The 17,799-nt window shown below is 42.8% G+C and overlaps 1 protein-coding gene across 17 annotated transcripts in view; it reads right to left on the bottom strand.

The window, feature by feature from the left end:
* The window catches only part of SYNE2 (spectrin repeat containing nuclear envelope protein 2), a 284,849-nt gene that overhangs the window by 230,994 nt on the left and 36,056 nt on the right, over nucleotides 1-17,799 (bottom strand). For all 17 annotated transcript variants that reach the window (XM_065593763.1, XM_065593775.1, XM_065593774.1 and 14 more), the window contains exon 2: nucleotides 10,948-11,076. In XM_065593763.1, coding sequence (XP_065449835.1) covers nucleotides 10,948-11,026 — 79 coding nt within the window. In that variant the 5' untranslated portion in view covers nucleotides 11,027-11,076. The remainder of the gene's footprint in view (nucleotides 1-10,947; nucleotides 11,077-17,799) is intronic.

The following is a 17,799-nucleotide window of genomic DNA, read 5'->3' on the forward strand; positions in this document are numbered from 1 at the left end:
AGAAATTGTTGGAAACTTATTAGTATGTCCTGAAATGGACAATCACAGCCACTACTTAATAGGCTAATCAGTAAAGGCTAGGTCATCGGCATGCGATCTAGCACATAGTACTGGGCAGTGCACCCCTGAACTGTTGCAAGAGCATCCCAAAGGAAAAAGTGAGAGTCAGGGAGTTGCAGTCTCCCAGCTGGTCTCCTCACTGCTCCAGGAAAAGAATACTCTGTGATACGTATAGATCTGTCACAGCACACACACTCAGGTATGTCTACACTGCATTGTAAGCCCAGGGTTCAAATTCAGGCTCAAATCTAACCCCCCTTCCGTTAACATACAGATCGCACTCACCCTGGGCTCAGACCCAGGATACCAGGACCCCACGGGGGTGGAAGGTCCAAGCCTGAGTCAAGCTGGGACCCAGGGCTCAAGCCCTATTGCTTTGCAATGTAGACACAGCTCCATTGGGCTCGTGCTCGAAGAGTCCACCAAAACTATCCCACAGTTCTAAGGACTGACTTTCTTTGTCCTCTGGACAGTCTAGTTTGGTGGACAGTCAGGTTTTCCCATGCTGCACCATGAACAAAGGGCTGGAGTGATCACATTTTGGGTGCTAGGAAGTCTGGGATATGGGTGGTTGGACTTGGGGCAGACATAATGCAGTTTAAGAGTAGCAGCCGTCTTAGTCTGTATCCACAAAAAGAACAGGAGTACTTGTGGCACCTTAGAGACTAACACATTTATTTGAGCATAAGCTTTCGTGGACTACAGCCCACTTCATCGGATGCAGTGTAGACTCTGAAGCCCCAGATTGTGACCCTGGCTCAACAATTCCTAATCTAGGGTTACAATGAGTGTAGACACTCAAGCCCTAGGTTAACAAACCCAGAGCCTGCTAACTTGATTCTACTAACCCTGGGCTTACATTGCAGTGCAGACATACCTTCAAATGCTGGTATAATTACACCACCAGGCATGCGGAAGGGGAGAAATCTATGTTATGCCCTCTTCCCACCTTCTCCCATCCTTTCCTGCACAGATTCATGAAGGCGGGACGTAGCAGCACCGAAGAGCCTGCTTCTCCCTCCATGCAGGAAGTAGTGATACAGTGCACCAGCACAAGATGGCCACAATTTGGCCCCGAGTGCTTGTCAAAACATTCTGATACAGTGAACATATCATTAGCAGGATCTCTGGGATATCACAGCCAATGAAGTATTTGGTACTGCATGATTTTTTTAGAGATATGGATTTTAAACAGTTAAATTACATTATTTAAAACAGCAAATTTAAAACAGCAATTACATTATTTTAAAATAATTGAACCAATCCTGCAACTTCATTTATTTCTATCTTATTACCATTTTCATTTGAACAGGAAGAATTACCTCTAGCATCGCCTTGCCCATCCCCCTCCTTTTCACAATTCCAGTTAGCTGCAAGTGCTGGGCAAGTCCCTGCACTTTTAGAAAAATAATTACACATTTGCCATATGGGCGGAAATTCAAAACAGAGCTTTCTATTTATTCCGTTCCCCTCCACCAATGAATGCAGTTTCATTCACTCGTAATAGGAAGGCAGAAAAAGAAGTCTCCAGGGCTGATGCTAATGTCCAGCCGTACAGTGTTATGTTATCAATCAGTAATAAAGATACTTTCATCAAGTTTTACAAGCCTGTCCAAAGCCAAATGAAGTCAACAAGAGTCTTTCCATAGACTTCAGTGGGCTTTGGATCAGGCCCTATGTGTTCAAAGTGCTGCACAGACATTAATCAATTAATCATCACATCACCGCCCTGTGCAGCAGGTAAATGTGAGCCCCTGACCCCAAACCACCTACTTATGACCTCCCATTCCCAGAAACTGAAAGCAAATTCACCAGCCCACAGACACCTTCACCAACTCAAGAAGTCTCATTATACTGAGCTTTGTGATCATTAGGTTTCTATCTATCTAGATATCTAAGGTACTTCTATGTCCCCCATTACTGTGGTATCTGAACCCCTCCATCTTTATTTATCCTCACAGCATCCCTATGAGGTAGGACAGTGCTACTACCGCCACTAAACTGAGGCACAGAGAGACTAAGTAACTTACCCAAGGTCACACAGGACCTCTCTTCTGGAGCAGAAAATCTCCTGCATTCCAGGTTAGCACCCTAACCACTGGACCATCCTTCCTCTTTACTGGGGGTAGGGGTGTTTATTTTACTCATTTTCAGTGTTGGGTTTTGGCTCTTATAGTACCAGGTAACTTCTTAGACCAATTGTTTTTATAAGTTTACTTGAAAACTGAAAGAAAAATACTCATAAAAACTTTTTTAGCACATCTCATTTACTGACTGTTTGCATCCTAAGCCCACATACCAAAAAGTCGCATGCCATGCAGTTGCTATGTGCAATCAAGAAGTGAACTGCAGACAGGATGCTGGGATTTACAGCAGACACTGTAAACAGGATGTAAATTTCACTATAAATCCCCTGATAGGAACTTTTCTATTTTTAAAAGTGACTCCTGAAAAACCAGAGCCAGTGTTGTTTAATGGACTCTTTCCTGTTCTAGCTAAAACCCAGAAACCCTAGTTGTAATAAAACAGCAATCTGGATAGACCAGGGATTAGGTTAGGCCACAGAGGATTACCATCTAGGAATTCCCAGTTTGCGCAATCTCTGGAATACCAAGTGCGCCTGACAAGTACATACTCATGCAAGTAAAATACAGGAGATTCAGTTAAACAGAAGATAATTTTGGAAAGGCGCATGTAATCTAATATAAAATGCACTTATCACTATTTGTGAGGTTTCAAGTAAACAGAAAACACAATTATTCTTTCTTCTTAATCATTCAGGGACTATTCAACACATTTGAATTAAATTAAATCATTGCAATATGTTAAATTATTAAACACACCTGAAATAGTTTCTGCTCTCATCCTCTTATGTTATCATCCTTTTGAGTGCCATCAAATATTAATATATACACATCAATAAATAAAGACAACAACTGAGCACCTACACTGCTAATGAACTGTTGAAAGGCTACATGCTTGCATTTGTATTTAGCGCCAAAATCTAACAGGCTGAAAACCTGCTTTTTTCTTAATCCTCCTATCCTCCCTACACTATGTGTGTAGTGGAATTTTGGGGTCACACTGATGCTATGACACCTAACATGGTGCAATCTAATAAAAATAATACATTACTCCAATTTATGCAAATTTGCTACCACCAATCAACTCTACAAATAAAAAAATAAGTTGAAACTTGTACACTCCACTGGCCATACACCATCATTTTAATCCTTTTCCACACTCCATGAAAAAGATGAGCAGCGTATAATTGGAGAACTCAATAGTATATTTCATATTCTGAGATATCCTGTCTTTATTTCTATCATCAGCACTGAATCACAGGGTTAAGTGGCCCTCAAACGGGTTAAGAAGGCTCCAGTGCTGGTGTTCAAATTGGCTCAGCAAGCATGGAAAGTAAATTCTGTATCCTGTCTAGGCTTGTTCAGCAGGAGCTCACACCTACCACCCCTGTGCATCCAGGCTTGCCTGCCAGGAAAATAGCATGGGAAAAGGTCAGCTGGGAAAGGACCAGGTGTGTCCTTTGGGACACTTACCAACCCATCCTAGCCTGCATCAAAGAAATGAACAAAATCTCCAGCTGCAAATAGAGGAAAGCCTCTAATCGGCTCCAGATACCCGTCCAGCTGCCATATCTCACTGCTCACCTCCACCACACATACACCCCTGCCCTCACACCCTTTCCTCATTTCAAGGTAACTTCTGTATTATGCCAGACCTGCTTCGCCCAGTAGCTTCCAAACCTTTTACCATCGGGCCCTGCTTGTATCAAAGGAAATGAGCCCAGGCCGCCCCTCCCCATGTACTAGAGACAACATTTGCATATAATCGTATACCAGCCTTTCGTGGCATACATGGTTACTAAAGGGCAATGAGCTACGTGGCCTTGCCGTGGCAAAGCTCAGCAAGAGGGAGGAGCTGGTTTCTATGCCCACAGGATAGAGAGGAAAGAAGTGACCCAAACTGAAACCGGAGAGCAGCCAGTAAGTTTCTCCATGGGACCAGGACTCCAATAGAACCACTATAGGGAGGGGGGTAGGCAGCAGGGCCCCCAGACTGCCCCTAGCACCACCCAGCCAACAAAGCACGAGGGCAACTGGCTGCTGCCTCCTTCCTCACTGGTATCACACTGGTTGAACATCTGCAAGGAGGATGCGAGGAGAGCAGAGGAGAGAGAGTCCCTGCTGTCAGTGGAATGGCGGCACCTGGTGGCCAGGAGCAGTCACTGCAGAGGAACATCTGCTCAGTCCTTGCAGCTGTGCATGGGAGAACCCTTAGCTGAAGCTGGAAGAAGGAAACAGAAAAATCTAACAGAAAATCCCAGGCAGCCATCTCTTAGTTATAAGAGTGTAAATAAATAAGTGAAGCAAGAGTTTTAGGTCCCACAGAAACACTGCGCAGGAGGCCAGGCCCCACAGTTTGCGACTGTCTGATTTAGGCACTGTGTATAAATACAATAGAGGCAATATCCCTTTAACTAATGCATCATGTCTTGGGCATGCCTCCAATACACTCTGCCCAGGCAGGAGCAGGCCCTCCTTTATTAAACACTTCCCACATAAATGATAAATATTGTAAACATACACCCAATCAATACAATGGGTCCAGTTCCAGACTTGGCTGCAGCCCCTTTAGGTGGCTATGCAGAACCACCACACATTAGAGCAGTCTCAAAGGCTGCTCTAAGTTATGCTGCATGCCACATAAGACCCTGCAGCAGCAGAGAATATTGGAGGTGTACAGCATTGACAAATTTTGTGATTTTACTAAGAGTCTCTCAAGAGTTGGTGTCTTAAAACCCCAGCTGCTAGAGTCATGTGATTACATACAAATTTCAGCTTTCATTTAAAAATAAAAAAAAGTTTTTAGCCCTCCCATGGTGGTGGAATAAAGCCTGAAAACATGACACTCTAAAGACTCAAAAAAACAGAGGAAAATATATGATTTATGAGATTTTTTAAAATCTTATGATTTTGGGGCCTGATTTGTGATTTTTGAATGCTTGGGATTGGCAATACTGGGTAAGGCAGGGGTCTCAAACAGGCGGCCCGCGGGGTTATCTTCTGCAGCCCGCGAGCTCCTCACAGCCCCCCCGCCATCCCCCAGCATTTACCTAGAGCGGCTCTGGCCTGATGTGTACCGGGGGCAGGGCAGGCTCCCTGCCTGCCTGCCCTGCCCCCACGCCGCTCCGAGAAGCCGACGGAACCTGGGGGAGGAGGGCCGCAGGGGTGTGTGTGGCTGTTGCTTCAGGCACCGCCCCCAGGAGCACCCATTGGCCGCGGTTCCCCGTTCCCGGCCAATGGGAGCCGCTGGGGGCGGTGCCTGAAGCAACAGCCACACACAAGGAAGGGGTTGGAATGGGGGCAGGGAAGGGGTGGGAAGAGGCAGGGCAGGGGCAGGGCCTCATGGAAGGGGTGGAGTGAGGGCGGGGCCGAGGGCGGTGAGGGGGAGGTGTCAGTAAATGCTGCCCTCAGGCCAATGTACTAGTCCTTATGTGGCCCTCATGGTCATTTGAGTTTGAGACCCCTGGTGTAAGGTCACCTTTGCACCGTCCTCCCCACTCTCCTCACCTCCTGTGTTGTACCTAGAATCTGACCCAACATTTTCAAGCTTTATTAAACTTAATGTATATCTTCTTAAACTATCTAACTACAAAGAGTGACTCACTATGAACCAAGTTACATTTCTTGCTTTTACCTATGGTTTTCTTTTACCACGTCTTTTCTTCTGTAGTCAAGTATGACAATTTTAGGAGAAGCTGCCACACCTCGAACAATTTTCCTTTCTAAAAGTTCAGTAGCTAATGCAGCGAATGCAGAATGCTGACATTAATTTAACAGATTTAACAATGACATTAATTTAACAAACTAACAAACATTAATTTAACAAAAGCTCGTATAATAATCTTGATGGCCATGGGGTGTGACAACCTGTAATTTTAATATTTCATAAGCTTTTTGTAGCTCTGCATGTTGTATATCACAGAGTTCTCATAAAATGCATAAAAACTTTCACTCAGTGGAGATACTTTGATTTATGCCAGCTGATTATTATGTATTTGGATTGTGGTAATACCTAGGAGTCCCGGTCATGGACCAGAATCCTATTGTACTAAGCACTGTACAAACACAGAATAAAAAGATGGTCGCTGCCCCATTACGTTTACAATCTAAAATGAATTGCTCATCTAATCTAAACTGAGAATTTGGCCCTTCCATATATTAGTAGAATGGTTAAATATTCCTTCGAACTATTAGAACTATTGTTTGGCTGTGACCAAGACTGACTGAAAAAATTATAGACTTTGCCCCTATAGCAACCAGATTAGATCTATGTTGTGATGTCCTTGGATGCCTTCCAGGTAAAGTAATGTACTGACTTCTGAATGTATTATCAAGCCTAGTCACGCAGACTACAAGCCTGCTCAGTTTTTCTTTTTCCAGTACTAAAAGATACACACTAGTTTCTTATAACCTGTGCATTATACAAAACTGAACATCAATCATACAGTTAAGAATTAAGATTTTCAAAAATAACATCCTAACGATAGACTTCTAAGGCCATATTTAAGCACCTACATAAGTGATGTGATTTTCAGAAAGTACTGAGCAGTCACTCTCTGAAAATGAGCCCTCTCTAAGGTGTCTCAAGCTGAGCACCCAAAAACTGACAAATGCAAAATCTCCAGACACTTTGAAAATCTTGCCTCTAGGCTTCTATTTCTGAAAACTCTTAGCTTTAGTGTTTGCTCTTGAATTTCCCTGTTATTCCCACTTCCCATCTGTTACAGAGGATCTATTGATTTCAAGGCTGGTGGTTTCTGTCAATTATCTTAAGAAATATGTCTTTACTTCTTCTAAGTATATATTTCCAGTTTTGTAATTCTGCCCCAAAGGTTCTACCAGGGTCTCACTTCTTAGTCTGTTGATATATTTATATTTTTTATTATTTTTTGTAAAGCACCTGGAGATGTCTTAGGCTTGGACTACACTACAGAGTTATGCCAACATAGCTACTTCGGCTAGGAGCATGAAAAATTCACATCCCCTAGGTAGCATACTTATCTTGGCAGAATCCCCACTATTCAGGCAACTAAGCTGAGGGAAGAGTGTTTCTGCTGGCATAACTAATATGGTTTAGGGAGATGCTGTTATTATGTCAGCAGAACTCCTTCCGTTGGCACACATAGCATCTACACTAGGGGTCTATTCTGGAACACCTATGCCAACATAAGCTCTGTAGTGCAGACATGGCCTCATGTGAGAGCCAACCACATGAAGCGTATGCCGACAGAAGGAATTCTGACAACACAATTAGGCCCGATTGTGTTGCCATTTCAACAGAGCTGAAGCACTCAAATTTCTTCAGCACGAAGATAATGTATAACCTCTTGAAATTTTAATAAATGGGGCTCTTAGGGTATGTCTACACCACACTGCAATTAAAACCCCTGGCTGGCCCGTGCCAGCTGACTCAGGCCCACAGGGCTCTTTAATTGCAGTGTAGATGTCCGGACTTGGGCGTGAGCCTGGACTCTAGGACCCTGTGAAGTGAGAGGATCCCAGTGCTCGGGCTGCAGCCTGAGTTGGAATGTATACATCGCAATTAAACACCCCTCAGCTCGAGCCCAGTGAGCCTGAGTCAGCTGGCATGGGACAGCCAGAGTGTAGACATACCCTTAATCTCTGGGCTATTGGACCTTGAATTCTCCATTCCTTCAGTATGATGGCCAGTTAAGATAAAAATTCAATTTCAATTTGTTCAGAAATATCATGACTATTATTTCAAAGCAAAATCCTCATCTATGATTAGGGCCCTACCAAATTCACGGTCCATTTTGGTCAATTTCACGGTCATAGGATTTTTAAAATTGTAAATTTCATGATTTCAGATATTTAAATCTGAAATTTCACCGTGTTGTAATTGTAGGGGTCCTGACCCAAAAAGGAGTTGGGGGGTTGTGGTACTGCTACCCTTACTTCTACGCTGCTGCTGGCGGCAGCGCTGCTTTCAGAGCTGGGCGACCAGAGAGCGGCGCCTGCTGGCCAGGAGCCCAGCACTGAAGGCAGAGCCGCTGCCATTAGCAGCACAGAAGGAAGGATGGCATGGGATGGTATTGCCACCCTGACTTCTGTGCTGCTGCCTGCAGAGTGGGTCTTCGGTCAGCAGCCGCCACTTTCCAGCCACCCAGCTCTGAAGGCAGCAGCGCAGAAGTAAGAGTGGCATGGTAGGGTATTGCCATCCTTACTTCTGCGCTGCTGCTGGCGGGGCACTGCCTTCAGAGCTGGGCACCTGGCCAACAGCTGCCACTCTCTGGTCACCCAGCTCTGAAGGCAGCAGCACAGAAGTAAGGGTGGCAATACCTCGACCGCCCCCCCCCCCCCGAAATAACCTTGCAACACAACCCACTTTGGGTCAGGACCCCAGTTTGAAAAATGCTGCTCTCCCTGTGAAATCTGTATAGTATAGGGTAAAAGCACACAAAAGACCAAATTTCATGGAGGGAGACCAGATTTCATGGTCCGTGATGCATTTTTCATGGCTGTGAATTTGGTAGTGCCCTATCTATGATCCTTTGTAAGAATAACACTATCTCCTGACTTAAAGCTAGAACTTACTTTTCTGATTCTACTTCATGCTAAACACACGCCTAAGTGTTTACCTAAGGCAAAATTCTCTCTTTAGATGCACTTCCCACTGATTTTGATGGGCGCTGCAAATGTGCATCTGATGGCAAAATGGGGCTATACTTTGTGTAACTTTTTAGAGCAGGGGTGGGCAAACTTTTTGGCCTGAGGGCCGCATCAGGTTTTGTAAATTGTATGGAGGGCCGGTTACGGGAGGGGGTCGTGGCCCGGCCCCCACCTCCTATCTGCCCCCCCGGGACTCCTGCCCCATCCCCCCCCCCGTCCCCTGACGGCCCCTCTGGGACCTCTACCCCATCCAACCCCTCCTCTCATTCCTGACGGGCCCCCCTGGAACTCCTGCCCCATCCAACTCCTCCTCTCATTCCTGACGGGCCCCCCTGGAACCCCTGCCCCATCCAACCCCTCCTCTCATTCCTGACGGGCCCCCTTGAAACCCCTACCCCATCCAACCACCCCTGCTCCCTGTCCTCTGGCTGCCCCCGGAACTCCTGCCCCTGACTGCCCCCTGCTGCCCCATCCAACCCTCCCTACTTCCTGACTGCCCCCATTCAACCCCGTTCCCCCCCCCGTCCCCTGACCACTACCCCCCAAACTCCCCTGCCCTCTATCCGATCCCTCATGCTTCCTCCCCCCTTACCGCACTGCCTGGAGCACCGGTGGCTGGCGGCACTACAGCCATGCTGCCTGGCTGGAGCCAGGCCATGCTGCCGCTGCCACCACCACACAGCACAGAGCACCGGGTCAGGCCAGGCTCTGCAGCTGCGCTGCCCCAGGAGCTCACAGCCCCACCGCCCAGAGCATTGCACGGGCAGCGGAGTGAGCGAGCTGAGGCTGCGGGCGAGGGGGAACAGCGGGGGAAGGGGAGGAGGTGGGGCGAGCCTCCCGGGCCAGGAGCTTGGAGGCCAGGCAGAACGGTCCCGCGGGCCAGATGTGGCCCGTGGGCCGTAATTTGCCTACCCCTGTTTTAGAGTAACCTTTGGCCATTGGAAGTTTTCTGCTTGCCTGTCTGACTGTAATGAAGTCAAGTGCAAAAGGAAAAGATATCAGAAAGAAGTTTAGCTTTAGATCATTGTAAATACTAATTAATCACAATGTATAGCTCTAGAAACATGTGTGTAGATAAGGATGACAGAAAACACTTTGCAGATTCGTTTTCTGCACCAGCTTCATCTGTCTTCAATGTTTTCCCTCAAATAAATCAGTAACTTCACCATAGGTAAGCCATTGGGAAATCCTTTTCCAGGGGGTGATGCAGCCCATCTCCCCTTAGAGCAGACAAAAAACTGAAAAATCAGCTTTGTAATGGACTTGATCCTGAAATCAAGATCAGTTTTTGCATGCAGAAAGACTGTAGGATTGGCTATCAAAGAAACCAAGCAAGAAAACATAGCATACCGTAAACATTTAAACAAAACTCCCTATTAATGTGCAATACAAGTACTGCTATTTCAAAAACACATTCCAAAATGTATCCAAAGAGACACAAGTTTAGGGAAAAAGAAACTCTTCTCAGCCCTGCACACTCCAACAAATGGTTGAGGAACCTTTAGCTTTATCATTTTTAGAGCCCAATTCTGCCTCCCTTACTGAGATTGACCAGCACCTTATTACTCAAGTAGTCCCACTGAAATAAAGGGGACTGCTTGCTTTGTAGGGTGTGACTCAGTGTGAGTGAGGGGGGCAGAACTTGGTCTTTAATGAGCTTGTGTGGAAGCCAGAGAGATTTTATGCTCGTTCAGGTCCTGAAATATATATCCACAGGGGACAGAGACAAGAAATAAGAAGAAAATGCAGCAAAGACTATTTAGTGCTTTCCACTAATAGCACATAAAATTAGGCAAGCAAAGGCATGTTTTAATTTGCAGAGATACGTAATAAATTATAGGAATTGTGTAACTCTTTCATAGTTCCCTTGACAACTGTTTACAGTAACATGTGTTCAGCTAACATAAGAAACTGTGAGCAAATCTGTTCCAAAAAAGGCAATGACTCGGTAAATACCATGAAGAAAAGCTCAGTACTGTGTTTCACTTTACAGTTGAAAAGCCTCTGGCGAGATATTTACAGAAGTCTGTTTACAGCAGAGAAATAAATGGACTATAGCTGATAAAATTTTTATGTTTTAATGGACTTCACAGATTTTCACTTAACTTGCACACAGCCACAGACATTTGCCAAAAACTTACAGACAAAGTTACATGAAACTTGCATAACTTACCTTGCAGTGAAATCTGAAGATCATCTATTTCGGTGGAAGATTGCTCCTCGGCTAATGGAGATGATTTCTTACATGCCATATTAAACTTCAGGACGGTTGTATCATTCCCACATTATTTCATCTGACAAACTGAAATGAGAAAGAAAAAGAAAAGTTAGGAGATCAGCACCTCTGTGTTCTCATTAAGAACTGGTGCTCTTAGGATAGGAGACATGCTTTATTTTTTTTTCTGCTAAGGTGTTTCCTTAGCTTATGTAAAAAAAAGTGACTACGCCTACTTTTTGAATCATAAAGTTATCGTCCCGTGGTTATTTCTAACGGCTGGCTGAACTCCAGAATTCAAATCAGGGATTCAAATGTGTCTTCTCACGAAAAGGGAAGCACTGGAATTAGAAAGATTCAAAACACGGTAGGCTTTTTGTAGGAAGTCAGGTTGACAAAGGCTCATGTACGTTTGTTACCGACTAACCCAAAAGGTTTTCTTTAAATCTTTATATTTTACAGACTTCTTTTCCTGCTTGGTAATTGTTAGAGCAGACTGGAAACAATAGCAGCTGAGCCTGCAAAGATTACACAATTAAAGTGTAACAAAAAAGGTGATGGTTGACATAACAGAACAATCATTCTTGCTGTTCCTATCTGTATCTTAGTTACTCCTCTTCTCCCACAAAAGTCAATTTCTCACAAAGGAGTTTTATTTTCTAGCCCTCGTTTTTTCCCTTCTGTGGATGCCTCCCCCATCTCTAACGCCATCTTAGAGAACAATATGCAGTATCCTTTTTTAAAAAAATAGTGTTATGTATTTGACTGTAGTAACTACATTGTTTAACTTGACAGTGGGAGAAAAATTGGCCTCTCAAAAACAGACTGATATTTTTTTCAAAATTTTCATTATTTTTTTCAGGTCTGACCTTAAACAAACTCTGTTCACAAACAACAGAACATTTTCAACACCAAGTATAATGAGTGGCATGCCCAACTCTTACTATTTATTAATATTTAGTGTTGTGTATCTAAACTCCTGATCACAACGCTGAAAATTAACCCCTCCTTTCTGTGTTTATTTGGTTCAATCTGTGTTTATTTGGTTCGAACAAAAGGCTAACATTTAAGCCTGCGAAAGGCTGAAAAAAACATTCTGCCTTTCTTTCCTACATACATAGGTGCTGGAACTAGGAGTGCGGGGGGTGCTGCAGCACCTCCTGGATTGAAGTGGTTTTCACTATATTCAGGGTTTACAGTTTGGTTCAATGGCTCTCAGCACCCCTGCTATACAAATTGTTCCAGCACCCCGGCCTACATAATCTTAAAAGAATGTGCAATTAAAAAGAAATCTTGCTCCCAGTTTTCAGTGTTCCTTTAAGAGTGAACACCAAATCACTAAAAAAAAAACCAGTTTGAAATCCCCAAACAATGAGAAGATACGTGTATACTGAATGCCAATGTCTCCTGTCTTCCATGGGCCTATTTCATGAGGTGACACTACACTAAAAGCCAAACCCTGTTCATCTTACTCATATGACATTGAAGTCAATGTGCTTGTGAACATGTGGAGTAGGATTTGTCCCTAAAGTTCTACGGTGATTATTTTCCCAATGTATTTAAAAGACAAAAGGTGTTTATGGACGTCTCAATAAAAACAAAACATTTTAAATGTGAAAGAGAAAGTGTAATGCAGTGGATACTGCCCTAGACTGGGAGCTAGTAGATCTGGGTTCTATTCCCAGCTGTGCCACTAACCTGCAATGTGACAAAACATGTCACCACTCCGTGCCTCAGTTTCCCCTCCCACCCTTTATCTGTCTTGTCTGTTTAGACTGTAAACTCTTTAGGACAGAAAACTCTTTTACTATGTGCTTTCTAATCTCAGGTGGTGTCTCTAGGTGTTACTATAGTACACATAAATTAATAATAATAATTTTAACCAACCCATACTGTACTTGGATTTATTACATATCCAAAATGAAAACTAAATGCAATATCCACCTCATAAATTTAGGGCTAGATTGCAACCTTCTTACTCACATGGAGTAGCATCTGACTCCGAAAGTAGTACCTTTGACTTCAGTGGGACTTCACTCAAAGTAAGATACTATTCAGTGTGAGTAACTGTATTATATCTAGCCTTTAATAAATCTACTGCACCCACTAGGTTAATAAGATTGATTGCTATTGCTTTCATGTTTCTATTAAATATTTCCTTTTTTAATTTACATTTACACCGATCCTTTTATTGGATAACTATCTGACACAATTACGTGTAGCTAAGCCAGTTCCTTATAACAGAATGTATTAATGGGTAATTATGAAAAAACAATGTTTAAAATAATGAAAAGCTTTTGAATGGCAGCGTGCCATTTCAGTATGGATAGAAACCTCAGTTGAAGGAATTACCTTTGCCTTTCCATCTCCCTTGAAAGTTCAGGAAAGCATTTAAGATTATGTAAGTATTGCCAACCCCATGCGCTCAAAAAATCATGAGTCAAACCCAGAAAAATCATGAGACTAACTTCAAAATCATGAGAGGTAGCAACACTGTTTTAAGTCCCATGTCCCCAGTGAGACTTAAGTACATGCTTAACTTCAAGAGAGATGACCAAATAACGATGCTTTCCTGAATAGCCTTTCTGACTACATTCTGGTCTCCGAAGAAAAGAGAGTCAGAGATAGATTTAGAGGCTTCACCAGTGGAGATTACAGAGCTTTAAGTGTATAATTTGGATCACTGCATTTTGTGAATGTATTTTTATTTACTCCAGATACAGTCATGATATTTAATTTTATGGGGGGGAAAAAGGAAGTTACCAATTGTAGAATCCATATGATTTATAGTGGAAATGATGCTATTCTCAGCAATATCTGTGTAATTATTGCATTATAATTACAAATTAACTTAGTTTAATAATGTGGGTGTTTGCAGTAATTACACAGGCTACCTGTGTAAACATGGTGCACATCGACTGAATCCTCCTATGGGACCCAATCCTGAAAAATCCTGAGCTCACACAGTGGAACTCAGAGATGCACCCTTCAAGACCAAAAGTGAAATAAGGGCCACAAACCCATGCAGCCAAGCTACAACCTGTGGGGTATGGATGTAGAGTGGATGACAAAGCCCTCTGAACCACAGCTGTATTGTTTCTCTCCTTTGTGGATCCATGTCCCCAACATGTCCCCTTCCCCCCATCCTGCAGGGCCAAGAGATCTACAGCAAAGTTCTTCCCATGTCGAAGTGACCGTGATACCATCCAGCACACAAGGTTTCTATTGCATTTGGTCCTAATGTGCATGTTTTGACCTCAGGATTAGCACCATGGTTATTAAATAACTGGAGAACAATCCTGCCTCAAGTGAATCTGAGAACTTTCTGTTGTTGCTGTTATAATTCGGACGTATTGTCTGAACCTGATATTTCTATACCCAGTAGGTGTGTTTCACTTTGTCATACGCTACATGCATATTTCCAAATCTGGGACTGATGTGGGTTTAAAATCATTGGGATAATGGAAGTAAATGATCCAGCTCCTAAAAACTTAGGTCTTATCTACACAGGGAAATTTACCAGCATAACTATACCAGTATAGTTACATTGCCAGTAAATTTCCCCATCTAGACAAGTTCTAATTAGATTAGAACTCATACACAGAAGATTATATTGCAAAGTTGTTGGTAATAGTCTTACTCTCTGCTTGTTTATTTATAAGCAACTATTTCTAGGGTGCTCACTGCTATCCAACTAATACGTGTCGGCTAATAAACTAGTTTGGCTGCACACATGATGTTGATGTTGCAATGGGAATTACAGTCATTCCTACTGTGGATCCTCACATTGCTTGTTCTTTTTTTCTCTTCTCTTCAGTGCCACTGATTATTTATGACCCACCCAGGAATTCTGAAAGTATTGCCCTCTGCAGAGGCCTCTACATATAAACTAAAGCCTGATCCTAGCAACAGATTATTATTAATCATGAGTCCAGTTGGAGCAGATGTCATGGATAGAAACAGCTGATTTTTGTCTTTAGTGTTTTTTCATTATAGTGTTCTACTTACTTCCTAATAATTAACAGAGATCTTGTATATTTTATTTTTTGCATACATTAGAATAGAATCAGTAGTAACTGTATCTATAATGAGTTTTGAGCTTTTCTAGTTGCTCGTAAAGTTGTTTTTAGACTATTTTTCCAGCATTCTATCATCTCAATGGGAAATTTTCAAGGTCATGGTCATGTCATTATATACGACTGAGAGAATTCCCACAGACATCACAACAGTTAAGGTTCTATAGGTATTTACATTTTCATCCAAGTTCTGATGGGTTGAGACCTCTTTTGTTTTAAAGTAATTTACAGCATGCTGAGATATGACCTGCAGGTTTCTGCCTCAACATTATATTTACCATTTTTAAATAGGTTTACTTACATGAAAAATCATCAGGGGGTTAGGTATTTTTACATGCACTTTTCTGAGACCCTTGCAACAAAACACCCTCGGCAGGGTGGACTCCTGCTCTAAACTGAATGTAAAAGTACTTCACTTCCAGAGAAAAATGCTTGGAATGTACCCATGGGCTTCTGGGGGGGATATTGTCTGGACAACCTTTCCAGTTCTACAGCACCCAGCTGGAACACTTCTTCATCATAAATCCACAACTCCCTTTCCCCAAATGATACTGAGCCAGTTCCTCAGCTGGTGCGAATCCTCTGAGGTCAACAGAGCTACGCTGATTTACCGCAGCTGATGCTCTGACCATTATCTCCTTGACTGGCTTCATTTTCCATGAAAAATAAAACATCACATACTTTCATCATTCAATATGCAAGAATTCAACTTGTTCCAGGAAAGTTAAAGGCATGATTTAAATCCATTAAAAGCAAGTTAGTTCTGAGTAGCACAGTCCCCATGTTTTCCCAAGAGAAGTAACTGGTTCCCATCAGGACTCTAGTCACCCCAAAGTTGGTAGTGAGGAGAGTCATGACCGTGTCCCTACTCTGCACAAGTCCCTGCTGCAGAAGACAGCATATCAAGCTCTCCATTAAAGTGGGCTCCACATGTGAGTTGGGAAGCTCTGAACCATCGGAGACAACTTTACATCTTCCCTAAGAAAAGGGAACATGGAAAAGTTTAGACATCCTAAATAGCTCTGTTCAGGCACAGTGGAGAACCAGTTGGGCTCTAACTATAGATCTAATCCTGTACCCCATGCTCACATGAGTAATTATTTATGAGAACAGTCCCATTGAAGGTTAGCTGTATGGTAAAATTACTAATAGGAGTACGCGTTATAAGACTGTCCCTTCTATGATTACTTTATTTACGACAGCCAGCGACGGTACATTTTTTCTTTCCCAGAGGCTTCCCACCAATCTATTTATAATCCTGGCAAGATTCCAAGCAAAACATGTGGCTATACAAAGGCTATGTCACTTTTTAAGGCCAACAAATGTTACTTCTTTGTTTTGGTTTATATACAAATAGGGCTTCCTGTTAAACCAGCACAATAGATCTTCTCATTAAATTTATCAGACAACAATGTGTATTTTTTTTAAAGTATCTTTCCTGTTAGTCCTTTTTGTTAAACATATTATCACCAATTTCAGCAGGAGAATTACATACTTTAAATTGCACTAATGCTGCACTTTTAAAGCATGTCGCCGTTTTCATTAAAAACACTGAACTTTCACATAACATATGTCCATTTTCTTTAAGACTGCACACAGTGTCTCTTATTTAAATGACTGTAATCGTTCAGGTTATCACTAGCTGCTGAGACTTTCAGACATGATTTTTTAGAGAGATTGTGAAATTTAATTATTTGAGGTCAATGCACTACACCAAATTTTGCCCTAAAAATGCATGAACACAGCTCCTAAATAAATCAATCTGAATTCTGTGCATGCATCCAAGGCCAAAATTTGGCCCCCAGAGAAATGTGTGTTCTATTTGGCTGTGTTCTATTTTTAAAGCTAGAGTTTACCTCAGATTTATTTCCTCATAACTAGAAATCCAGAAATGGAGTGTATATAGTAGTTTGATAAACCTGAATTTTCAAAACCTGCAGTTACCCTCATTCAGTTATCTCTTCTCCTTAGTAAAGAACAGAGTGACTGTAACAGTCTATGAAGTAACTCAAAAAAAGAGACTGATGCCGAGAGCAGTAGAGTGCAGGAAGTCTAGGAAACTGGGGCAAAGTCGTGGCCCCACCGAAGTCAGTTGGAATTTTGGATGGGATTTCACCTCTGGAAACTACCATTCACAGCTACAGGCCCTACACTGCACTTACGCATTGTGCTGAAGCCTCTGGATACATGAAAAATGTCCTTGCCTGAGTCATTGCTGCCCTCCAGAGCAGCACATTCAAGGCCAGAATGGAGATGCTTTCTCCAGTGCATAGCATGTCCAAAGGCTCCCTTGGACAGATCCTGTGCCTGTGACCCCTTCCCACTGCATGGCATAATGCAGCCACAATGCAAGCCATCCCATTAAATAAAACATTCGTAAAGGGCAGAGGGGAATGGTTACATGATTTTAAAAAAATATAAAACATGGATTAAAATAAATCAGGATTGGTCAGCTGAGAAAAATGGGAAGCTCCAGGATATTTGATTTCATCTGACTCCTTAGATCATGTTCCCACCATAACAATAGAAGTGTTCTTGATGTACAGCCACATGAGCAACTCTTTATACCCTTCTCCTCAGTGTCCTAAACCTGCCCCATTTGTCAACATTCAGAAGGGAAGAGGGAGGAGGATTCTAGGACTGTTAGGGTGACATTAACTCTCACTTGGCAGCTTGACAAACCAAGATAAACAGGAAAATCTAGTCTGTTTTGATTGACCTTATTTCAATAAAT

This window comes from Chrysemys picta, chromosome 4 (assembly GCF_011386835.1).
Source record: "Chrysemys picta bellii isolate R12L10 chromosome 4, ASM1138683v2, whole genome shotgun sequence".
Taxonomy (NCBI): domain Eukaryota; kingdom Metazoa; phylum Chordata; order Testudines; family Emydidae; genus Chrysemys; species Chrysemys picta.